At 47.0% G+C, this 26936-nt stretch overlaps 1 protein-coding gene across 1 annotated transcript in view; it reads left to right on the forward strand.

Annotated features, from left to right (window-relative positions):
* The first annotated feature begins 1270 nt into the window (after positions 1-1270).
* Positions 1271-26936, forward strand: part of LOC126199552 (fat-like cadherin-related tumor suppressor homolog) — a 345418-nt gene continuing 319752 nt past the window's right edge. Inside the window, exon 1 of the mRNA XM_049936473.1 lies at positions 1271-1334. Within this exon, the coding sequence (XP_049792430.1) occupies positions 1271-1334 (64 nt within the window). The remainder of the gene's footprint in view (positions 1335-26936) is intronic.

Genomic DNA, 26936 nt, shown 5'->3' on the forward strand with positions numbered 1-26936 from the left:
CTATTCCTAATGAATAGGACCTTTTTTTGTAGGAAGTTTTAGTTAGTTTAATTTTGTACTGCGACACGTTTTCGCTGGAGGGTTTAGTTTTCGAGTTATTCAAGAAAAACCTACAAAGGGATATTAAAAGTGTTCTATCACGGAAACCATTCAGCATACGCCATATGTTCACATAAAGTTTCTTGTTCAGAATCACTAATACTTTCTTTCTTTCGCTTACGTCACAGTCCCGCAGCGATCGAAGGGTCGGCGTGGTTACAACGGATTTGGCAATAATAGTGTTAGGGGTGGCCGGATGCCCTTCCTGCCGCCACCCCGTACCCCCCAGGACGGAATCAGCGTACCTCAACTGTCTGCGTCTAGTGTAAATCGTGAAATAGTGCGGACCAGTTTCAAATGTCTGCGACGCACGTAACTGAGATGGAACGTGGTGACCAGCCCAGTATTCATCTAGCGGGATTGGAAAACCGCCTAAAACCACTTCCAGGCTGGCCGGCACACCGGCCCTCGTCGTTAATCCGCCGGGCGGCTTCGATCCGGGGCCGGCGCGCCGACCCGAGTCCAGGAAGCAGCGCGTTAGCGCGCTCGGCTACCCTGGCGCGTTTAAACTATATACCTTTCCGCCAGACTCGCCCTGTGTTTGTCTGTAATAGTGTGCATCAGTTCAATGGCCTTTGTTGAAAGCCCATTTTCCAATCGCTTGGGACCCTTACTTGCTCCAACGTCATACGATAAAGTGCTGCAAGAGCATGTTTCACATAATCGTGGAAGTATGTTATCAGGCCCAGCTGCCTTTATTCTTATTTCAATATATGACATTACGACGTTCGTGCCGTGATTGAATACACGAAGCGTATTACGCTTTTCCGCAGTAAAACAGTTTCCGAAGACCGAATGTAGTATTTCGGGTTTCTCTGTGTCATCTTCCATTTCTCTGCTAGTATGATCACTGACCGCTTAGATAGATAATTTTAACCTGTTTACCGACATTAATTTTATAGATATTTTTAATCTGTTTACCGACATGACGTGAGACTAAAATTACTTTTTTTTCGCATAGGTATGCCAAGATTTGCTTTCGAATGCATTGAACTCTTCTCGCAAGGCCCTCCTTCAGCTCATTTAGGTTTCCTTCAGCCAGTGATAATCAACAAGATATGTGGTGTAGCACTTCTAGTTTCGTAGCAAGGTAGCACGTAGTACCTTTGGCTACCGGATGCAGTGACATAACTAGGGTGTACAGCCGTTTCCTTTTGCGACGGGCTAGAAAATGAGGAAGTGCAAAGAGAAGGTGAAGAGGGGCAAGCTGCACGGGAAAGAAGAAGAAGAAGATGGTAATGACTTAGAGGCTACTAGGTTTGGAAGCGAACCGAGATTGCGAGCTAACATTCCAAAGATGTTCGGGCTCACATGCGGTTGCTCTTCATCGAAATGTCTTGGCTCAAACTTGTCCAGGGGCTGAACCTCACGTGTAGCATTACACGCCCTGAATTAGACACTTGTGTCCCTTTGGTAAAATTGTTTGTCTGATGGCCAAGTTTGCGAAGTTATATGAAACATACAACGATAATATAACATATAACAACAGTAATAATAATATCGGGAGCAAATTAACGACCCATAAATGATGTAGGCCACACAGTTGCGATTTGATTAGAGTAATGTTTATTCAGAAAGCAAACTAAAAGCGAAAGTGGTCGTATTTAGAATTACTATAACACTCGAGCGCATATTCATTTGGCACAGTTCGATCATTCACAATCTCATCGCGAATTACAAGTCTAATACTCCACCTCGTTAACTGCGCGAAAAGTTAGGAATTCACACCAGGCGCTCGGCTGCTCACCGCGATACCACACAACGCGAAATTTTCTATGTCGTTTCACTTCCTAGCTACCTAAAGACCAACCGTCCGCTTTCGCGTCTCCACCAGCACTGTTTCCTTTGGTATCTAGACCAGCACTGTCCACTTTGGTGTCTCCAGACGAACTGACCGCTTTCGCGTCTGTACTAGCTAGCCCTGTCCGTCTGCCCGTCCCGGGTCACATATCCCGCGCCCCGAATATCCTCGCTCAACTGACTAGGGCAGTTCCCTTTCCTGAAGCCGTCCATCTGATTGGCTACAGCTTATTCTACATTATTTTACATTTTAACATATTTAAATAATCAAAGCTTGACCACTTTCACGTTATACATAAAGTAACAATAATATCCGTTACATAATAAACGTTAAATTCTTTTACATAAAACCAATCCACTTTCCTTCTTAGCTTTGAATGTCACGGTCAGTAGCCTTGCACCAATGTGCTTTCTGATAAATAAATAAAGAGCAAAAGTAACTATTATGCACTAAACTTTACAACAAAGTTTCTATTACCTAATGATTCAGTAAGGTGTCATGCTGTCATCGTCAAATGAGTTTGGTGTGGAGGAAACGATTATCTGATGCTTAACTGAAAATACTGATAATTTAAATTTACTATATCTTTTAAACAAATAAAAGTTACAGAGTTGACATTTACAACATTTATCATTTTAATTTTGCGCTTCTATATGAAATGTCGATCGTTAAGATCGACTAAAGCGTTCAGATTTTAGCATTCAGGTCTTTGTTACAAAACTTGTTAATTTCACTTTAACAGTAAATCCTAAATTATTATAGATAATACCAATATTCAAGTTTTATTGGGATCACCATGAAAATTTATAAAGGATGGTAGATTAAAATTACTGTGGGTTCATTCCCTGCATTACTACAGTTTTCATAAATGTTTCCCCTTTAGGGCCGAGCTTAGGTCCGCCATATTTAACACTACTGCGTCTCCCTGGCCACAAACAGCTTGTACAAGGTTTCCGTATGACGTAGGTTCTCGTCTGTCTCACTCGCACACTACAGCGCTTAGGCCTCATTCATCATAATAGATGCCTGTAAATTTCCCCATCTCGTGGCGAAGCTGCACTCTTTGTGTCCCACGGTCTCGGACGACAGGGTTCGTTTCTCAATTCCTGAAGGCTGACTCTTTCGGCCATATATTTAAATGAGAGAGAAATGCTTGTTAACTCACAACCGGATGCAGTGACATAACTAGGGTATACAGCCATTTCCATTTGCGACGGGCTAGAAAATGCCAAACAAACTGGTATAGGAATGCGTATTCAAATATAGATATATGTAAACAGGCAGAATGCGGGCTGCGGTCGCCAACGCCTATATAAGACAACAAGTGTCTGGTGCAATAGTTTGATCGGTTACTGCTGCTACAAAGGCAGGTTATCAAGATTTAAGTGAGTTTGAACGTGGTGTTATAGTCGGCGCACGAGCGATGGGGCACAGAACTCCAACATAGCGAAGAAGTGGGGATTTTCCCATACGACCATCTCACGAGTACACCGTGAAGCCGGCCGTGGTGGCCGAGCGGTTCTAGGCGCTTCAGTCCGGAACCGCGCGACTGCTACGATCGCAGGTTCGAATCCTGCCTCAGGCATGGATGTGTGTGATGTACTTAGGTTAGTTAGGTTTAAGTAGTTCTAAGTTCTAGGGGACTGATGACCTCCGAAGTTAAGTCCCATAGTGCTCAGAACCATTTGAACCTTTTTTTGAACACCGTGAATATCAGGAATCCGGTAAAACATCCATTCTCCGACATTGCTGCGTCTGGAATAAGATCCTGCAAGAACGGAACCAACGACTAATCGTTCAACGTAACCCTTCCGCAAATTTCTGGAAACTTCAATGCCGGAACATCAACAAGTGTGAGCGTGCGAACCGTTCAACGAAAAATTATCGTTATGGGCATTCGGAGCCGAAGGCCCCCTCGTGTACCCTTTATGACAGCTCGACACAAAGCTGTACACCTCGCCTAAACCCATTAACACCGACACTGGACTGTTGATGACTGGAAAATCGTTTCAAATTGTATCGAGCGGATGGACGTGTACGGCATGGAAACAACCTCACGAATCGGTGGATCTTGCATGTCAGTAGGGGACTGTTCAAGCTGGTGGAGGCTCTGTAATGGTGTGTGGCGTATGCAGCTGGTGTGATGTGGAACCCCTGATACCTCTAGATACCACTCTGACAAGTGACACGTACGTAAGCATCCGTTTATGTCCATTGTGCATTCCGACGGGCTTGGACAATTCCAGCAGGACAATGCGACACCCCACACGTCAAGAACTGCTAGAGCGTGGCTCCAGGAAAACTCTTCTGAGTTTAAACACTTCCGCTGGCCACCAATCCACCCAGACATGAACGTTATTGAGTATATCTGGGATGTCTTACAACGTGCTGTTCAGAGCAGATCTCCACCCCTCGTACTGTTACGGATCTATTGACAGTCCTGAAGGATTCGTGATATCAGTTCCCTCCAGCACTACTTCAGACATTAATCGAGTCCATGCCACGTCGTGTTGCGGCACTTCTGCCTGCTCGCGGGTGCCCTACACGATATTAGACAGGTGTACCAATGTCTTTGGCTCTTCATTGTATATCTTTTATTACATGAACATGTTTTAGAACTTTATGTTCTATCTTGAGTGAGATTTTTGTTTATTTTCTTTCTGAGAAATTATTGTTACATGTTAACCTGTCGTATATATTAAATGAAATTTTGGCTAAAAGTATTTACATTTTGAAAGTATTGGTTATCACGTGTGAAATAGACGTCAACTTTAGTTTATGTATACGGTGCATAGTTAAGACACAGTTCACTGAGTTGAGGCATTATGTTGTTCACTTACACTGTACTTACATATTTAAGTCTATGATACGTATTAAAATCTGCAAACAATACGAACAGAAATTGGTTTTTCTACCAGCATGCACAACTAATAGCGCCATATGAAGTTTTTGAAGGAACATACGTGGGCTACTCGTTCATTAGGCACGTAAAGATGCCTAGAAAATAGTGTCTTCCACCAAGTATGTGTGCCTGCTGAGAGATTTCACCTGATTTCATGCAGCCCACATAACGTAACTGTCACACATTTCCTTCTTCAAAACAATTGTCGGTCGCATACTGCAGCTGCAACGAATGCTCTCCTGCAGCGTTGTCGATGGGAAGTGATTGATCACCCACGATATGCCCGGACTTGGCTCCCGCTGATTTTCTTTTCTGCTCGCGTGAACCGCTCGTCGTGAAGACAACGAGCTGCAGACCAGCGTAAAAAGTTGGCGGAAAGCATAGGTGGCTGCTAACCAAGATGAGCGTGTTTGGAAAGTTGGTACCAAGCTGCGACAGATATCTAAGTCGGAGCAGCGAGTATGTAGCGAGGTAGCGGAAAGGTATACCTAAATGTTGCTAATAAAACATTTTTGATTTTCACTGTGTTTATTTTCCGACATATCGGGCCTTAGCCGGCCGCTGTGGCCGAGCGGTTCTAGGCGCTTCAGTCTGGAACCGCGCGACCGCTACGGTCGCAGGTTCGAATCCTGCCTCGGACATGGATGTGTGTGATGTCCTTAAGTCAGTTAGGTTTAAGTAGTTCTAAGTTCTAGGGGACTGATGACCTCAGATGTTAAGTCCCATAGTGCTCAGCCATTTGAACCATCGGGCCTTAATAAATGAATAGACCTCGTGTATCCGTATTATCTCCTAATTTAGTACGTATTCTAAACCTAAATGTTTACATATAGCGTAAGTGAACAAGATACAATGGCTCAACTAAGTGAGCCGGCCGGAGTGGCCGTGAGGTTCTAGGCGCTACAGTCTGGAACCGAGCGACCGCTACGGTCGCAGGTTCGAATTCTGCCTCGGGCATGGATGTGTGTGATGTCCTTAGTTTAGTTAGGTTTAATTAGTTCTAAGTTCTAGGCGACTGATGACTTCAGAAGTTAAGTCGCATAGTGCTCAGAGCCATTTCAACTAAGTGACATATGTCTTAACAAGCTGCGACATCGTCGCGAAAAAACACAGTGACCCTATATGTAATAAGTTTCCTTTAATTTACGTCTATGGTCACAATCTTTTCTGTTTGACAGATTACCGGTTTCGGTCTTTAATGACCATCATCAGATCTGTCATGTATTTGACGATGCTGGTGCTGATTCCGCATTTAACAGTTGACTGTGCCACTATGGCTGCAGTGCATTAGGACTTTGATTTTATGACACAGATCTGATGGTGGTCATTAAAGACCGAAACTGGTAATCTGTCAAACAGAAAAGATTGTGACCATAGACGTAAATTAAAGGAAAAAAAAATGGTTCAAATGGCTCTGAGCACTATGGGACTCAACTGCTGAGGTCATTAGTCCCCTAGAACTTAGAACTAGTTAAACCTAACTAACCTAAGGACATCACAAACATCCATGCCCGAGGCAGGATTCGAACCTGCGACCGTAGCGGTCTTGCGGTTCCAGACTGCAGCGCCTTTAACCGCACGGCCACATCGGCCGGCTAAATTAAAGGAAACTTACATGTCTTAACTACGTACCAAACGTAAACTAGTAGAATAATATTTGACACCTGATAATCGCTGCTTTCCAAATGTCAGTACTTATGAGTCAAGAAGTTAATACGTAACAATAATTTTTCAGAAAGAGAATAATTAAAATTCCCACTGAAGGTAGTCCATAAAGTACTGAAACACGTTTGGCTACTAAAAAAACTACAAATCGGTGGATATCCTCTTTAGCAGTCACGGAAAATAAGAAGAGCTACAATATCTAAACGATGTTTACATGCGTAGAGCAAACGGGAGGGACGAGGGAAACGGGCGCGTGGATGTGGAGGGGGGGGGGGGGAAGTCGAAGGGTTTGCTTGGGCGCCACTGACAGGACGTAGTGACCCGTGTCCAGGCAGGAGGAAAGTCGATCGTCTGCAGTTTGAACGGATGTGGCGGCCTCCCGCTATTTCTGTAATGCCGTAACGAGGAAAGTAATTAAGTGGGATGACGCGGACAAATTAAATAAAGCGTAGGTGCCGCGGACGTGACCCTGCGTGGGGCGGTAACGCGACCCTCGTGCCCTCCCAGGCCGCAGCCGGATCCGGCCCAATTACAGCGGCGCTAACAGCGCCCCTAATTGCACGCTAATGGCAGGCTGTGTTTTCTCCTAATAAATATCACCGCCGCCGAGCCAAACTCCGGCCTTAGCTGCGGCGCAGTCAATAATACGTAACCCAGCCCTCTAGAATAGCCGAAAATCGCCGTGCTATTGTCCGCAAGCCGGTCATCTCTGTTGTACCTGCTTGGAGCATAGGATTCTGCCACAGGTTCCTGTTGTCTACGTCATCCACCATGGTGCAGAAAGTTGTGTTGAATAATTCAAGCAATGTTGGACAGGTAGGAAATTTTAGCGATTAGACAGAAATGACAAAGGGAGTCCCACAGTATCCAATTTTGGGTCCACTCCTGTTGTTTACACTGAAGTGACAAAACCCATGGGATACCTTCTAATGTCGTGTCGGATCTCATTTTGCCCGGCGTAGTGTAGCACCTCTAGTTGGCATGGAGTCAACAAGTCGTAGAAAGTCCCCTGCAGAAATACTGGGCCAAGCTGCCTCTACAGCCGTCCATAATTGCGAAAGTGTCGCCAGTGCAAGGTTTTGTGAAAGAAGTGACCTCTCGATTGTGTCCCATAAATGTTTGATAGATGGCCACATCATCTGTTCGAGCTATCCACAATGTTCTTCAAACCAATCGCTAACAGTTCTTGCCCGGCGACGTGGCGCGTTCTGGTCCATAAGAAATCCGTCCTTGTTTGGGAACATAAAGTCGATGAGTAGTTGCGAATGGTGTCCAGGTAGCCGAATATAAACATTTCCTGTCAATGATCAGCCCAGCTGCATGAGAGGACCCAGACCGTTCCATGTAAACACAGCATAGCCCACGCCATTATGGAGCCACCACCAGCTTGCACAATGCCCTGTTGGCAACAGGTCCGTAGCTCTCTGGGCTCTGCACCCTACCATCAGGTCTTACCAATTGGAATCGGTACTTACCTGGCCATGTCACGGTTTTTCTGTCGTCTAGGGTCCAACCGATATGGTCACGAGCCAAACACAGGCGCTGCAGGCGATGTCGTGTGTTAGCAGCGGCACTCGCTTCGTGCCACATTGATTTCTGTGGTTATGTCACGCAGTGTTACTTGTCTGTTAGCACTGACAATTCTGTGCAAACCGCTGCTGCTCTCGGTTGTTAAGCGAAGGCCTTCGGCGTCTGTGTCGTCCGTGGTGAGAGGCAATGCCTGAAATGTGGTATTTTCGGCACACTCTTGACCCTGTGAATCTCAGGATATTGAATTCCCTAATGATTTCCGAAACGGAATGTCCCATGCGTATAGCTCCAACTACCATTTCGAGTTCAAAGCCGGTGAATTCCTGTCGTGTGGCCACAGTCACGTCTCAAACCTTTTCACATGAATCACCCGAGTACAAACGACAGCTTCTAAAATGCCCTACCATTTTATACTTTGGGTACGCGATACTAACGCCGTTTATGAATACCGCTATCCCATGACATTTGTTACCGCAGTGTACATATATTAATGACCACCTTCCTAACTGCCATCAAGCAGAATTGGTACTTTTTGCAGACGATGCTACTGTTACAATAGAAGGGAACAGAACAGACTGTTGATGATGTTTTATAAACAATTATTTAGTGTTTCTCTGAAAATCGACCATTCCTAAAGTTTGAGAAAACGCTCCACATTCAGTTCTGATCAACAGATATAGTAGCACATCAACAGGAGTTCTGAATAGGGTAGAATGTTTCAATGTTGATGAAAACTTGAACTAGCAGAAGCATCTTACTAAACTTGTGAAACAATTAAGTTCTGTTACTTTAGCTCTTCGTATAATTGCTAATCTTGGGAAAAATGTATCAGCGTTTTGACATATTTTCACTCAGTAATGTCTTGTGGAATAATTTTCTGGCGTAACTCATCGCTTAGAAAGAATGTATTGATTGCATAGAAGCGATCAGTAAGAATAATACCTGGTGTTCACCTGGGACCGTGATGGAGGTACGTCTTCAAGGAGTTGGACATTTTAACTGGTCAATCACAAAACATATTTTCGCTAGTGAAATTCGACACAAATAATCAGTCACAATTTGAGGAGAACAGTGATATTCATACCGACAACACTAGAGGAAAAAATTGACCTTCATTACCAGTTCTGAAAAGTGTCAGTGGTCTAGAAAAGTGTTCAGTATGCAGCAACAAAACCGGCCTGGGTGGCCGAGCGGTTCTAGTCGCTACAGTCTGGAGCCGCGCGACCGCAACGGTCGCAGGTTCTATTCCTACCTCGGGCATGGATGTGTGTGATGTCCTTATGTTAGTTAGGTTTAAGTAGTTCTAAGTTCTAGGGGCCTGATGGCCTTAGAAGTTAAGTCCCATAGTGTTCAGAGCCATTTGAACCATTTTTGTACGTAATAATAAACTGTTTACTTACTGGCACTTTATTCGTGCCAAGTAACGAGTCTTATCGACAGCGGATTTACGTTTGATTCCATGTGTATCCACTACTCCAGAAGGCTCTGGTTACCGTTCCTCGCAAGTGGTATCTAATCAAATTGTGTACCGTGGAGATCGTGTGAATCTTGCGACTTGATTCGTGATTTCCTGTCAGAAAGGCCACAGTTCGTAGTATCTGATGGTGAGTCTTAAGTCATCCATTGAATCCGACGTTGTATGTGCGATTCCTCAAGAAACTGTTGCAGCGCCTCTGCTGTTCTTAATTTATGTAAAAATGTTTTGGAGACAATCTGAGCAGTCGTGTTAGATTGTTTGAAGATGACGCTGTCGTTTAGCGTCTAATAAATAAATCAGAACACAAAGAATTGGAAATCGATTTAGACAAAATATCTGCATCATGTATTCAACATTGATCAGTTTGCTGAAATTTTTTAATATAGGATGGGGCCCCTCCACGCCCACACCAACGTGGTGACCAAACCAAAAGTTCTACTGTCACCTCCGTATAACATGTTAGTTTTGAATCAGGAGTCACAGGATGCGGGCTGTGATGTTATCCATGCGTCTGGGTAAGATTACTCATTAACATGGTCCCATCAGGAGATAGAGAGTGGACGAAAGCGATCGAAGGGTAGCGGTTGTAAGGGCAGAGGAAAAAAAGTGCCAAGGCAAGAGCCAAGGGAAAAAAAAAACCTCTGCGACAGTAGGACGGGTAGTAAGGGCAGAAGCGGCTTGCTATCTGCGACAGTGCATGCAAGGTGTGGTTATGTTAGTTCGAGGTATCGTGCATCGTTAACTTTGTCGTTGGTGGAGCTTGTTGCGGCGCTTGCAGCAGTTGCTGCGTCCCTGCAACAGTTCAAGGTCGTTGTAGATTAATGGGCGATCGGTCATAGATCGGCTCACAGACGGTGTAGGGGGTGTGTGTGGCTGGTTTGCGTGCTGTGTACAGTACGGTTTCCCTGCGGTTGCCTGTTTTTCGGCTGGTCGAACATCTGGGGTTTCCAGTAATAACTGTGTTGCAGGGGCTCGCCAGTACTGTCGTGTTAGCGTTCTATGGACCATAGATGGCTAGTTCCTAGCCAGTAATGTCTTTGGTATGTTATGCTTCCATCTATGGTTGTGGTCGTAGTTACCTAGAGAAAGGATAAACGAGTTGCGCGAGTGTCTCGTGTTATTGTACAGTCGTGTGGAGAGTTTTTGGAATACCTGCAAGATAGTATCTAGCCGGTATTCCCGGTGAAGGTCCGCGATGCGTGTGTAGCGCGGAACGTTGCTTATGATTTTGAGTACTTTGTTCTGTATGAGCTGCAGACGGCGCAGGCGAGTTGGCGCAGCGTATCCCCAGACAGGGGCTGCGTACGTCATCAGGGGTCGAATAAGTGTCATGTACATGGACCTAGACACCCTCCTGTTCAGTGTGCTACGCCTGTTAAGCATAGGGTAGAGTTGTTTGAGCTTCGCGTTAGCTTTGTTGGTCACGTGTTGAATGTGGTCCCCCCAGAGTAGTTTCCTGTCCAGCCAGACACCGAGGTATTTGATCTTCTCGCGGAAACGTATTCGGCGTGTGTGTAGTGTTATTGGGTTGCAGTGCTGATGTTTGCGCAGTTGCTTCGGTCTTCTAGTGAAGAGAACGGCCTCGCACTTGCCGACGTTTACTCTAACACGCCATTTCACCAGCCAAGGCTCCGCCGTTCTGAGTGCAGTCTGTAGTCGTGAGTTAATGTTAGACGGCTTCCAATCTTGCGCAAGGATGGCGGTGTCATCCGCGTAGATTGCTACCGTTGTGTTTTGTGTAGCTGGGAGGTCGTTAATGTAGAGGTTAAACAGTAAGGGCCCTAGGATACTTCCTTGGGATACTCCTGCCTGTATACCATGTCGTGTCGATTGTTTGCCCTGCACGTCGGTGTTGAAACTCCTGTCCGTGAGATATGAGTGTATGAGACGTACGAGCCCGTCGGGGAACCCTGCGTCGCTAAGTTTGCGTATTAGGCCGTTGTGCCATAGATGATAGAAAGCCTTTTCGATGTCCTGGAACACCGCCCCAGTTGCTTTGTTTGTGTTGTATCCGTGTGTTATGTATTCAACGATGCGGAGGAGTTGTTGTGTTGTTGAGTGGTGATTCTTGAAACCGAATTGCTCCGGTCTCAGGGTGTCGTTTGTGATGCAGTGCCTGGTGAGTCGTTTTAATATTACCTTCTCAACGATCTTGCTGAGCGCGCTCAGCAGACTGATGGGTCGGTAATTTTGTGGGAGGGAGTGGTCTTTCCCCAGCTTCCTGAACATCAGGACCTTGGCCGTCTTCCAAAAGGCGGGGAAGTGTTGGTGCTTGAGTATGGCATTCGTAATGTGTGTTAGGTAGTCTACAGCTTTGTCCGTGAACTCCTGGAGGACACGGTTTTGAATGCCATCGTGACCAGGGGCCTTACTAGCTGTGGTATGAATGATGGCCCATTTGACTTCTGCTGTACTAGCTTGTCGGATGATGTTGCGCGCTGGTTGGGCCAAGACGCGTGTGACCTCCTGGTCCATAGAAAGTGTGAACGCTGGGTCTGAGGGATCCAGGTTCGGTGCGAATGACGCTGCGAGTGTGAGGGCCATCAGTTCCGCTTTTTCTTCCGCAGAATATGCTGGTCCGTCTGGCCCTTGTAACGTGGGGGTGTACAGTTTCTCCCTGGTGAAGTGTCGGGCTAGCTGCCACACGCCAGGTCGCGTGGTGTCCAGCCCTTCGAGTTTCTGGTCCCACTGTTGTGTCTTAAATGTTTCTATTTTTTTCCCGGATTATACCCTGGAGCCTGTTAGTGTGCTGTTTGAAGTGCTGGCGCCTGGTACGCTGCCAATGTCTCCTGAAGCGGTTCCTCATTGAGATTAGGCCCAGGATTTCCTGGGGCAGGGCAACATGTGTTGTTGTGGCGTGCGGATTGGTATGGTGTCGGCTATTGCGTCCTGGATGGCGCCGGTGAGGGTTTCAACTGCTTCGTCAATTTGGGCTGTCTCGTTAATCGCGTGGGTGGGTGGGATGCGACTGTCAAGCGTTTCCTTGAACTGGGTCCAATTCGCGCGCCTGTAGTCTAACATCCTGCGTTGTTCCATGTGCTGCAGTGTTTCTTCATTGTACAGTATAACGGGTTGGTGATTTGAGGGCAGATAGTTTTCAACGGCAACGTTGAGTGTCGTTGTTATGCCCTTGATGAGGGTCATGTCTAACACGTCTGGCCTGTGTCCCCTCCGGTAGGGAATGTGCGTCGGTTCGGTCGGCGCTAGTGTGATGTAGTTTCGTCCTAGTGCGTGTTCGTATAGCTTCTTGCCGTTGGAGTTTCGTATTCGTGAGTTCCAGTTCAGGTGTTTTGCGTTAAGATCTCCAGCGGCTATTACGCGCGGTGATATGTTGAATATTGTGCCGATGTCGCGTGTTTTAATGTTTTTAGGGCTGTTGTATACTGACACCAGTGTAGTGTAGGCTCCGTTGAACATGACCCTGACGGCGGTTGTCTCTAGTTTTTCAAGTTCAGGGAGCACTATGTTTGTGTGTTCTATGTCTTTGTGTATGATGATGGCTGTTCCGCCGTGACCGGAGCCGTCCGGTCGGTCGGTACGATAGACGCAGTAGCCGGTGAAGTTTAGTTGGTTGCGTGGTTTGAGCTTAGTTTCGCTCAGTAGTGCGATAAGGATACCCTTACGCTCCATGAGCGCGGCAAATTCCGGCCTTTTTTTGTTGATCCCATCTGCATTCCAGAACAGGATCTGTGTCAGTGTCTGGTTGTTTGCGATGGGGGCGGGGTGTGGCGTGTTATCCATGTATGGGTGTAAACAGTGTGGTGAGCGCTGTTTGTATGGCGGCCCAGTACTGCCCGGGTTGAGCAGTCGTGAGCTGTGTGAAGAGTGTGGCGACGACCGCCATGATCTTGTGAAAGATCTGAGTGGTCGTGTGACGGGGGAATATTGTTTCCAATAAACCCTCAAATGTTGTGTTGGTGTTGTGTGTGTCGGCCTGTGGCTCGGTTGTGGTGTTGGCGGCCGCTGGTGCGGGTGTTGGCGTTATGTGTGGGCTGGCGCTTGTGTTGTTGTTATGTGGAACATTTTGAGGTGCCTGTGTGTCAGACGTGGTGGGGGGTGGGGTAGTGTGTGTGCTGGTGTCACTGGCTTGCTGACTGTGTGTCTGTGTGTCAGTGTTTTGTTGTCGCTGGGTACTTTGTTGTGGTGCACGTGTTCCCGCTCCTGTTTCCGCGTGGTCGCCTACGCCTTCTCTGGGTTTTTGGTTCTGGGGTTCCTTGTGTGAGTGTGTCTTCCTGAGTGTCGTGTGTAGGTTCGCAGGTAGTGGTTTCAGGGGGTGGGGTGGTGGTGTTTTTGGGGGCTGGTGTTGGTACCGGTGTGGTTGTAGTGTTGCGTGTTGGCTGAGACGACTGTGTTGTTGTCGCAGCGGTTGTGTTAGGCGCGTGTTCTGGGCGCAGAGGTTCCGCGGCCTGCTCCGCTCCTCCAGGGCGTGTAGCCATGGCGAGCGACACTCCGTTCCTGACAGGGTTTGGTGCGGGCCTTGGACGTGTTATGACGTTGGGTGGCTTCGACTGTTGATTTTTGCGCCTCTGCGCCTCTTTGTACACGTCGCAGCCCCTGTAGTTGGCCGCATGGCCTTGGCCACAGTTGGCGCAACGGCGTATGTTTTCGTGGATTAGTGTACATGCGTTGGATGCGTGTTTGCCAGCGCATCCGCGGCAACGGGGTGCACGGGCCGCAGCGGAGGGCCGAATGACCGAACCGCTGGCAGTTGTTACATTGTTGTGGGACCTGTGGCGGTTCGTATATCTCTACCCTTACGTCCATCCGCAGAAGGCTTTTTATCTGCAGAAGGCCGCGGGAGGCGGCCGTGTCGGCCATCTCGACCAGGTAGTGTGGTAGACGGTGGTGGAAGCGGAAGCCCGTCATCCTGGAAGCACTTTTGCAGTCGAATCCTAGGAAGTTGAGCGCCGCTTGTACTGTGGTGTTTGGGGTACTGGGGTCTACTCCCTTTACCACGTACTGCTGTGTCCGTTCTTCGGCAGTCCTGTACGTATAATGTTCGATCCCCTTTTCTTTGAGGAAGATAAGGAGATCTTTATATTCATTGTTAGTTGATACGTACAGTGAGGCCCTATCCCCAAAGTACTTCGTGTGTAGCGTGCAAGGTGTGTGCCTTTCCGCGAATGTTGTGTTGAGGACACTGAGGTCCCCGTAGTTTTGTATTACGACTGGGGGAAAACCAGTCTTCTGTTGTGCGGGCGTAGCTGCGGTTGGTTCTTGTGTGGTGTTGCTGACCGCAGGTCGGGTCGTGTTTGTTGTTGTGTTGGTGTTCCTAACCGGAAGTGCGGGTTTTGGTGTAGGCAGCAGCGCCTTTCGGCTACCCTGCGAGTGTGGTTGCTCGCTTGTTTGCGTGGTGTTTCTCTGTTTGCGTCGTGGGCCCTCCACCTGCCAGGGCCCAGTGTAGTGTTGTTCTGTGTCCGCATCTGCAGCTGCTGGTTCCGCCGTTGGAATCAGCTGCCGCAGTGGGACGGTGGTGCACGAGTCACCAGTTGCAGGTGAATGTAGCGTGATGTGGAGGGTACTTGTCCGCGTGGGAGACTCACTTGGGCCGCAGAGGTCGGTTATCAATCGACGCTGGCTCAGCAGTTCCTGCGCTTTCGCAGCGATCTGCCGATCCTTGTCGGCCAACACCTCCTCAACGGCGGCAAGCGGGACGTTGACGTCGACGGGAACAGCCGACTCAGGCGCCTCTTTAGCTGCAGCCTTGCTGCGGGTTAGGGCGGGGGAAACACCGGCGGAATCTGCCATCTTGGTGCTTTCAGGAGCTTTATTAGGTGTGGGTGGGCACGACAATTATGCTTTTTCTGAAAAGGAAAGGCTAACAAGTAGGTCCTACAGAAGAGGGGGAATGCCCTACGGACCTAGCGTGCACCGTTGGTGCACTGGCGCGGCACCTAAAGGAGGTGTGGAGGATAAAACTGGCCTACAGTACGCGGGGTGGTCCGACGGGAACGGGCCCCTGGCACTGGTCAACCCTAACACAGAACGAGATAGTCTCGCTAAGGGAGTTTGTAACCGAAGTTACGGGTTACTGCGAGTCAGTGACTCTTAGGACAATTGTGCTTCTCCGCGAGCTACGCGGCTTTTCGACGAAAGGGAGCAAGCTCAACCTTCCGCCGATCCACCGAGCGCTACTGGCGCCTCGAAAGGGAACTCTCTGTAGAGCAGAGCGGTCAGCGAGGCCTAAACCCCAATAGCTACCGTTGCACCGGCCATCACCGGCTGAGAGCTCCTTCCGCTGCGACGGCAGGAGCGCGTTTGCTGAAAGAAAAGAAAAGCGAATTACTTTCTGACGTAATACAAAATGAAAATTCACATTTACACTGATATAATGTGCGTTTAATAGGTATACATCAGTACTGCACAGTGAAATTAATAATTAAGTTTTTATACTAAATTAAAAACCAGTTTTATAATTATCAGGGATTCTCTTGGGGCTCGTAGGCGGGTTGAATATTATAGACACAGTCTTAGTTCGTTTTCCATAGCTGTGATTTATATTTTATCTTGAAAGCAGATAAGGCAGAAAACCCTGTTTTGCAAAGGTAGGACGTTGAAAATAGCAGTAGTAAACTATACAAGATGCTCTTGTTTTCAGTGCAGAAAACTCGTCAATCCACCATGCCCAAAGTCAAGGAGCCATTTATTACTAAAGTGTGTTTTGATTTCTCCATCTGTCGTGCAGTATTTTTGCTCGCTATCTTTAAGACGGAGGACAATAGAGGGCCATCGACTGCGGTTTTGTTAATGTACCGGATCGGTATTGCAAACTAGCAACAAATGTCGCATTCTTTGTAATTTGTAAGGGGTGTAACATTGCAGCTTCAGAGTCAAAGTAGTCAATACTAACAAATATTGTTGTCGTCTGAGGAAAGGATAGGGGCGGGGGTTGGGAGGGGGGGGGGGGGGACGGAATGCAAATTATGACTGAAAATTGGATCGTGAATACTGAAAGGTTGAGAAACGCTGTAATAGTGCATAAGAATCCCCAGCTTGCGTATCGTGTTTAGCCGCGTCAGTATTCCGACCACTGATCAACAGAAATCTGTCCCTTACATTCGCCCCCCCCGCCGCCCCCCCCCCCCAATAACGGCTTTCACTTATTGATCAGCGATTTGCATAACCGAGTTTGGCCGGCACGCTACCCCTCGCTCGTGGGCAGATGCCGATTCAAATCACCAGTCGGAATCTGTGTCGCATCACGGCAAGTGAGCCGTGGCTCGCAATGAGTAAGGGAGGCCTCTGGAGCTGTGGATGGTGGGGGATACGCGAAGCACTGTTCGCAGGGAGCGCGGCGCGTGGCGTTCGCGTGCAGCCGTGCGTGCCGACTGCGTAACGTGCGTGAGCGGGCTCGCTTTCGCTCGTGTGATGTCTGTCGGGGGCGGCGGCGGGCACGTGGCACCCTGAGGCACACGTGGCCAACCCACTCCAGGGCTCCCGAGGGACATCTCCGGCCGAGAGTGCTTCTCAGTGCACGCATCCTTCTAGTACTCCCCAAAAACAGAAGGAAAACGTCCCGTTGGCGTCGCAGGCATTGCTGACAAAATGGTATCTCAGGCGTACAAAAAAAAAAATAAATAAATAAATGGTTCAAATGGCTCTAAGCACTATGGGACTTAACATCTGAGGTCATCAGTCCCCTAGACTTAGAACTATGTAAACTTTACTAACCTAAGGACATTACACACATCCATGCCCGAGGCAGGATTCGAACCTGCGACCGTAGCAGCCGCGTGGTTTGGACTGAAGCGCCTCGAACCGCTCGGCCACAGCAGCCGGTTAGATGTACAAAGGTCGAGAAAGAGCCACTTGAGAAAACTAGTCAGGCAATGACGTGAAGTGGATTGTAGGAATCCGAGCCCAAATATAGCAGACAGTACTACAGTTAAATGACAGGAAACAATAAGCTATCTACGTAGAGCACACTCTACCACTACTAGTCATTTCCTTTCCTGTTCCACTCGCAAACAGAGCGAGGGAATAACAACTGTCTATATGCCTCCGTACGACCTCTAACTGCCCTTATCTTCGCGCTTCTTGGGCGTAGTGTATAGCAGGCCAGTTCTCCAAATCTTCTCAATAGTGTTTCGCGAAAAGAATGTCATCTTCTCTCCATGGATTCCCATTTGAGTTCACGCAGCCTCTCCGTAATACCTGCTCGTTGCCAGAACCTTTGTGCAACAAATATAGCAGCCAGGCTCTGAATTACTTCGATGTCTTCCTGTAATTCGACGTCGTGGGGATCCAAAATACTTGAGCAGTACTCAGGAATGGACCGCACTAACGGTCTGTATGCCGTCTCCTTTACGGATGAGCTACACTTTCCCAAAATTCTCGCAGTACAACGATGTCGAGCTTTCGCCTTCGCTGCTACCGTCTTTACGTGCTTATTCCATTTCATATCGCTTTGCAACCTTACGCCTAGATATCTAATCGATGTGACTGTGTCAAGCGGGGCGCTACTAATGCTGCATCCGAACTTTACTCTCATTTAGAGGAACATGCCATTCATAACATCAACTAGAAATTTTGTCTAAGATTTCTGTGATCTCTTATTTCCTACTTTTGGACAAAACACTTCACAAAACATTTGACCAACTTTTATTAATTTATTTTCAAGTTTCACACAGCAACTTTTTTTGAGCGAAGCAACTATGCCTTGAAGTGATGGGCGTTTTGACACCTCGTCTGTGTTCCTAGCGCCCTCTGTTCTCGAAATGTCGTAAATTTAGTACTTGATTGGAAAGAATCGTTTCTGACTGGTAGATATTACAACAGCGCAATTTTTTCTGCGCAAAATAACTAAGCCTTGAAGAAATGAGGCTTTTGACACTTCATTTCCGTAGCTAACAGCAGCCCTCTACTAATTAGGCCACGTTTTTCTTAATTACCCTGATAACTTTTAAGCAATTAAATATATTTTTTTGTAAAACTGCACTTTACACAGGTCAGTTTGATATTCCATTTGTCCATTTCCCTCTATGCGTTTGGTTATGAAAATCCGGACAATAATCCGTTATGTAATTTCTAGGTAGAATTGTTTTCGCTCCATTGAAACATTTGCCCAAAAATACGTACAGGAATTAATTTGTTAAGTTTTGGGTAACTTTCTTGTGGTGAAATATGGAAAATAAATTTACATAATTCGATTATGGTGAGATGAGGGTGAAGAAGCACTCTGCTGACTACGGTGAACGTTGTTATTCTTCCGCCGACTTGACTCTGCTGCTCAGCGAGTTGTACTAATGTGCACGCCGCGCAATGTTGGCAGCCCTGCTTAGCGCAACGGGGTGCCGCCGCTGCAGGCGTAAAACCCCGGCGCGCTAACAGCCGGTAGTTGCCACGTCTGCCAACTTGCACACGGCGATAACTGCGTGACCCAGCGGCGCCCGCCCCGGCGCTCTTGGCTTTTATGTGGAGCCCGTTTCTTCCGCGTAACCACCGCTTCTGTGCTCTCAGAGTTGCCCACTTGAGAGCGCCTTTACAGCTTGTCGCTCCTCGACAACTGCATGATTCCATTTGTCCTTTTTATCTCTCTTGTTGTTCTTTGTGTCTTGTTTGCTGCGCCACTAGTGCCTCAAAAGCCTCTCTCGCCGTGCTCCCTGTGTTAATACTGTTTGCGGGAGCTTTCTCGGGCAAAATGAAAGCAGCGAAAAATCTTTTGTGTGCTGTAACGTCCACCGTGTGACACTCAACAGCTGCTAGAGAAGGAAAGTCAATAACTGTCTAATTTGGCTTTGTACCCTTCTTCTTGTTTTTGCACAGCATTATTATCCCGTCCTTCAGGGTCTGCGTGTGCTTGCCAGTTGCTCACCCTGGTTTCGGCATTTTTATTTCTGTGGCAAGAGATCTGTGCTGCCACCGTGACCTGTTCTGGGGCAGAGAGGAACGAGAAGACAACGTCGTTCGTCCGTGAAATGCATAATCACACTTCCATATTTTATATTTTTCGCATCATATGTATGAGCCGGAAGTGAAGAGAGGGTTGAGTGTTACAACTGTTCATTGTGAAGGAAATGTTCGCCCTACAAATGTTAGCGTTGTGTCCACCGTGTTGGCTTCATTTGGCGGCCGCAGTTGGAACTTAATGCATCGGAAAAGATCACAGAATTCTGTAAGTGGTGCTAACATGGCGTCTTCGCTCTTCACCGAGTTTTTAGTGGTTGAGACTTGAGGGTTGGGAATTTGGCAGCTGATGAGGTTGAGCTGAATAGCAGTTATTGAAAAATTCAATTGCGGGAGGCACACTAATATCGGCGGAGGCTACAATGGAGATTCCGTCGTGGCTTTGGGACCATCAGCTTGGGAGGGGACGTCAGACATCCCCGATAGCTCTCAGTAACTGCCGCAGATGCGTTCCTATAACAGGTCAGTATAAGAACCACGACCCACTTACAATGTTACCACCCTCCAAAAGCGACATTCAGCACAAGATTGAAGATGAATATCGAAAGATTAAAGACTTAATATCAAAGATATTTTGAAAACGTTTTCCGTTTGTAATTCTATCACTTCAACATTAAGAAAGTCATAGAGCCCTTACAAAACTCTGAAATCGATAGATTCTCATTTCAAGAAAAAATGTAAAACTGACTTCGAACTGTAACATTACTCGAAAGGTAATAAAAACTCCAAACAAATGATTAATATCGGTACTTGACTTTTCTTTAATAGGTTTTGAAAAGCGGATAAATTATTATTCAGTTCATCATCGACGAGAACTACCCCACAGTTAGAGTTTGCATAAGATGTAAAAGCTACTGAATTCCGTTCACCAGTCAGCACAGGACACAACACAGAACATTCAGTCCGCCACGCACCACATTAATGATAACGGCTCTACGCGTTATGCCCCGAATCGTCGTCAGCCCATACTTAAAGAGCTCGGCACGCCTTAAGACAGCTTTGTTCTAAAACAGGGCAGCGTAACAGCGCTAGATATCCCTAGATACCACTCTAGGTAACTCATCACTACGCCAACGTGGTGTACAATACTTAACTTAGAATTAAGGGACAGCCCTATTGGGAACAAGAAAAGCTCTTATACTAGCAGTTGTAATTTAATTACATACAACACTGCCAAACAGCACCGATTGCGTTTTTATCACAAACTACAAAATCATCAGTCCTCTGCTCACACTGAATGTGACAAATTGCAAATACAATTCCTGGTATTTTTCATGAAAATACTTAAGGCGTGTAATACAGGGTGGAGCAAATAAAAGCGGCTTGGAGAATAGAGCCCCACGGTACAAAGAAACACAGCAGAGGAAAGGTTATACAGTACTAACTTGACTATACCAGATGTTGAGAGTGACCACCATTCATCTCTTGGCAGTTTTGGACCCTGGTCGCAAGTTGCTTAGGACGGATCAAAGCTGGACTGCTGGAATTGCTGCAATCTCACCTGAAATGCTCGGTTGCAGTTCTTGTTTAGACTTTGACGATTGTACCAGTACACCTTAGACTTGAAGGCTCCCCTTACAAAGCAACCGCACCTGACAGGTCAGGTGACCCCGGTGACCAGCTAGGGCCCGGACCAGACTGAGTTCTGTTAACAACTCGGTCAGGAGTGAAGACTGTGTAAATGTGCTCCACGGTTCGGCCGGCTGCAAGGGCCGTTGCTCCATCCTGTTGGAAGTAACTGTAGGTCTTTTCCTGCTCTGTTAATGCTGCCATAAATAATACCCACTCGGCCACGGCACCTGTTTGCCTCACATTGTACTTACTTAGGCACTGCCGCTAATAGCACATCGCTCATCTTTTACCGCGCTTGTGGCGCCGGAATCTAAAAACTGCCTTACGCAAGCGGCACACGACATCCGTAACAAGAGGACACAACGTTACTGTAGGACACTTAAGCAATGAGCACGGAAAGGGAGATAATGAACATCCCATGGCTTTTTATTAGCCTCAAGCCAGACGAACAGAATAACATCAATATCGTGCGACATGGCTGAAATAACTGACGTGGACCCCACGCCGTGCTAGCACATCGCATCAGACTCAGACAGTACTGACCTTGTTCCTCGTCCGTGGATGGTGCGCATGTTAATTTGTAGTGTCTATTGTCGAGGTACTTGAACAGAATTACAGTCTTGGTCATCGCACATGCAACAGCAACTCTTTTCACTATGAGATGTTGTAAGACAATAGTGAACCCTCGTCAAAACAGCGAAGCCAAGGCGCACGCAGTAGCAACAACGATGGAACAAAATCTGCAACCTCCCCTTAGAAAAATTTATGAATCATTGTGCAGATAAACCTTTACGTTATTTGATTTTCAAACAGCTGAGCAAAACTAAACATACTCAGACATTACTCTCTTTACTTATTCTGATCAACACTAAACTGACACACAGTATTTTTAGCGCAACGCACTCTCACTTTCAATAATCCCTACAAAAGAATGGCCCTGACTAACAATAACTTATACCTTTGATGAATCACTTACCTCACGAAAATCTTCGTTACTCGAACTACTGCAATACAGCGAGCGCCAATACTGTCAGCTAAATAAAAGATTCTAACTACTGAATTCACTAACTATTGATAGGCATAGTTAGCAAATGAAAGATTTTGATAGAGAACAAACAATGTATTTACCTTAATAGTGTTCAAAAGTCATAATATATATATATATATATCAGTTCATGACATCCAGTCTTACAAATTTACTGTCTCTGATGGACACACGTCCACATCATCCGCTCTCAAAACTCTGCCATCTCTCTCCGCAAATCCACCACTGCTAGCAGACTCATCTCCAACTGCGTAACGCTACGCGCTGTTCACATCCAACTGGAATATTACAACAATGTCAACCAGCCACAGACTGCACACAGCACAGCCAGTGATTTTCATATAGAGCGCTACGTGGCGTTACCAATATAAAAACCAAAACAGCCTACTTACAAATCCACCTGCACGGCAATCACAATTTCTCCGACTAGGTCGTGCCTACACAAGACAGCCACAACTACGGCGACGACATTACCTCAGACACTGAACAGCAAACATAAGGTACGACACAAACCAATCAAACTCAGCATAAATGGCCTCCACTCAGTAACCGGGTATCTCCTTTTTGCATCAACGATTTCGCACACTATTGTAATACGACCCTCTCAAACGTATACCAGAGACAAATAATGCGGAATTAAAAGTGTAAAAACTGCAGATCAACGATGTGGGCACCGGCAGCAGTCATTATCACTTTGTCCTACTGTGCCAAGGCCGCGCCACACTACTTCCGTGATGGACAGCACGGTCTCACTCTCACCAAGTCATAGGGCCGACAGACAACTCCTCGCTTCAGCCGTGTACCCCATGTCCGCCACAGAGGTCGATCACTCGACAGCCTAGAAACTACACTGCCCAGTCACAATTGTGTGACCTTCTGTCAGAATCCTAAATGGCCAGCTTTTGCAGCGCGAAACGTGCAGGATGAGAGTCAGCAAAGTTCTGGGATGGGGAAAGGGATGTGGAGCCACGCCGACTACAGAGCCGTGGCCAGCTGCTCTAGGTTTCTCGGTTGAGGGTCAATGGCGCGAACAGCTCGATCTAGGTGGTTCCACAGATTCCCGACTGGGTTAAAAACCGGGATGTTTGGTGGCCAAGGGCGTGCGGTAAACTCATCCTGTTGTTCTCCGAACTACGCACGCATACAGCGATCTATGCACGTTGCATTTTCCTGGTGATGGATGCCACCGTGCCGAGGAAAAAGAAATTGCATATAGGGGTGGTTATGGTCGTCAAGGATAGATGCATGCTTGTGTCGTTCCATTGCGTCTTCCGGAATGACGAGATCACCCAGCCTCGAGAACATTCCCCAAACCCTGAAATCGCTCCTGGTTGCAGGGTACTTGCTTTAAGACGTTTCACGCCCTACACACCAACGGCCACCTGCCGCCAATCAGTGGACATTCAGTGGGATATTGACGTGCAAATTCGAGCCTTCGTGGCCGATGAACAGCAGTCGGCATGGGTGCATGAACCAGGCCCTTGAAGCGGAGGACCAACGTTCGCAGAACGGTCGTTGTGGCGTCACTGTTGGTAGCCCTTTGGTTGATCTGGGCGGTCGGTTGCTCAACAGTTGTAGGTCTAGTCCCCGTACACATCTCTGCAGCCGTCGTTCATCCCTGCCTTCTATGGCCCACAGTACATCACAGTTGCCTCAGCGCCGGTTTTGTATGTGCCATTTTGCCATGCACGGTATATTTAATTACGGCAACATGTGAACAGTTTACAAAATTAGTCGTTCCTGAAATGCTTTCCACCGTTGGCGCGAAAGCCTATGGTCGTGGCCATTTGAATGTCAGGTAAATCGCCCCTTTCCCGCGTAACGACCATGACGCGTCCTCGCGAAGCGCTTTTTATACCCTCCACTGGTAGTGCTGCCACCTGCCGTCTATGAGTGGTTATTGCACGGTGGCGTCGACCTTAGGTAATGGTCACAGTAATGTTGTTGAAAGGTATAGTTGCCGATCAGGGCCTCCAAGAGCGGCAGCCGCCACGCAGACTTGCGGATTCATATCTCCGTAACGATGGACGTCCAGCACAATTCCAAGTAGTTTGTCGCAGCTCAGTGATAGACGAGGCGTCATTTCTTATCGGTTACTGTTGTCTGAAATGGATTGCTGCTCTATGTGACTCATGTATTCATGCTTAGGCAGGATATTAAGTAACGCAGTCGAAATTCCACAAGGGATACTACGTTTGCATTGGTTAAAATAAAAAAAAACCCTAATCACAGAGTGTTGTGACCATGTGAAGCTACAGTCGTACGGCCATAAATGTGGATTCTTTGGTTGCTTGGTGGGGTGGCAGATAGGAACTAGAACACATGAAATATTAGTTCACTTTGTTGCCATAGAAATGCCTGACAATTTGCAGCTGTCAGTGACTAATAAAGCGTCACTTGATCCACTTACTAACAAATGTTCCTCATTTACGAAACTACATCTGAAACTTTGAATCATTTGTTGGTTCTACTCATTGATGCTCACTCCTTCGGCCGAAGTCACAAACTGGGCTGAGCTCTTGCACGCTTGACACCACATTGGCCTCAGCGTGAGGGCGCTGCTGTGAAGAGAGAGGGGCGTGGTCTTCCGGAGTGCCTTGCAATGGTTGTTACGGATTGCAGCGAGCCCTCGCTAATGTCTGTGGTATCGATAGACGTTGCTGACTTTGGTGTGGCACCGCGATCCCTGGGCGATACCGCACAAAATCATATGCACACGATGATCAGCGATCTACAGGGTGGCGCAGGGAAACGGGAAATTTCGAAATAACGTCATTTCCATGAATAAATTCATAAAACTAGTAATGTATTAACGAAAGTGAATGTATTCAGTATGCCATTATTCAGTATGTCTTTACAATCAAAATGTCCAAAAGTGTCTCTTTACTTTTTAAAGATGACATCGGAAAGATGTGCTCCCATTCGGCGTTCACACTCTAACAGCCTGTTTTGAAAACTCTGGAATGCGCGGTGTAGCAAATCTTGGGGAATGGCAGTGATTTCGTTTTCAATGTTCTCCTTCAGATCATGGATTGTTGCAGGACGTGTACGGTACACCTTGGCTTTAAGATATCCCCACAGGAAGAAGTCGCACACACTAAGATCAGGGGATCTCGCAGGCCATGCAATGTCACCGTTACGTGAAATAATGCGTCTTCCAAATAATTGACGAACTGCTGCCATCGATTGTTGAGCAGTGTGTGACGTGGCTCCGTCCTGCTGAAACCACATGTTTTCGACGTTAAGATTAAGCTCCTACAGTCTCGGTGTAAAGGATTTTTGAAGCATTTCAACATATCGAGCGGATGTTACTGTTACTGTCACTGCACTACCATCCTCACCAGTCCAATTCTCCATGATTACTAAATGGCAATGCGTTCACATCAATTGTGCAAAGTTTCGAACATCTGCCGGCGCTACAGTGCTCCAACTGTAACGTTCAAAATTTCCCGTTCCCCTGCGCCACCTTGTATAATCCATGTGCAAGGTTACCCACATATATTACAAGAACAATGAGAGATAAACGGCTTGTCTACCAATTAATCGGTCTGCATTTCTCGCAGACTAGTTCCAACATGCAGCCTCATTGTTGTAAGCGAGGCATGCACCCTGTGGCAGACTGCCTGTGCCGATACTTGATAGGGGATTGTTCGAGACCGCAACACACTGCACTAAGTGAATCGCCTGTCCATAAAAACGGACAAGTGCGTAATGAAGTCTCCTGAGTGGCGGTCAAAAATATGGAAACTCCAGAAACATAACACATTACCATGCCCGATATGGTGTAGGATACACGTAGACAATCAAAACACGTTCCTGTCGTCTCGGAATCAATAAATACATGTTCTGTGTGGTACAGCAGGGAATATTACACCATTCGTCCCGCAAAGTAGTGGTACCTTCAGGTAACGATGGTGGACGTGGATAGCGATCACGCACCTTTCTTTTCAAAGTAATCCACAACAGGCCCGGTAATATCGAGATTTGCGACTTTAGTGGGCAGGGAAGATGCAAACATTCATCTTCGTGTTCACAAAACCTATTCTCTACGATGCGAGCTGTGTCAGCAAGGGCCCTGTTGTCTTGCGGCACAGCATAGCTTCAGAGGAACAAACATTGTATCATGGGATGGATCCGATCAGCCAAAATGGTCACATAATGATGGGCAGTAATGCTACCTTGCAGAGTAACCATGGGGCCGTATGGAATACCACTACATTGCTACCCAAACCATCGCCGAAACCCCTCCTTCCCCCCCTCCCCCCCCCCTCCCTTTACCAAGTTTCGCTCTTGGGACATAAACTCGGCCAAAAGATTGAAACCGTCTGTGACAAAGACACATCACCCAAATGACTTTCTTCCATTGCTCCATAGTCCACGTTTCATGGCTTCGCCACCACGTTTCCCTAGTACTGGCATCTGCATCACTGATGAATGGTTTTGGAATTCCAAATCGCAATACAGTTCTCTGATTTTGAAGCTCACTCAGTGTCACTTTGATGCTGACTGGGATCGCGAGTGCGACATTAGTTCTGCAGTAAGTTCTGCAGTTGTCGTTCTATTTTTCGTCATAGTCCTCTTGAATGACTTTCACTCACACTCAACACACCTTTTCGTCCGTATTGTGACTTAGTGGATAATGATTATCAGCTTTTCCTGTATGCTATATAAATCTTCAATACTGTGCCTCTTAACTCACCAAACTTCTTGGCTACCTTGGTTATGGGAGGATCTACCATAGGAGCACCAACAATTTGCCCACGTTCGAATTCACTTAGTTCCGACGTAATGCACTCACAACTACACAGAACATTGTTCTGGCCATGACTGACACTTATAACGTATAGAGGACATTGAGCAGGTGACGTTCATGATCATATACAAGAGTGATACTGCAGCCTTGGCTGACGTCTGCGTTTATGTTCAACCATGCATTTGT

Source organism: Schistocerca nitens, chromosome 8, assembly GCF_023898315.1.
Source record: "Schistocerca nitens isolate TAMUIC-IGC-003100 chromosome 8, iqSchNite1.1, whole genome shotgun sequence".
NCBI lineage: Eukaryota > Metazoa > Arthropoda > Insecta > Orthoptera > Acrididae > Schistocerca > Schistocerca nitens.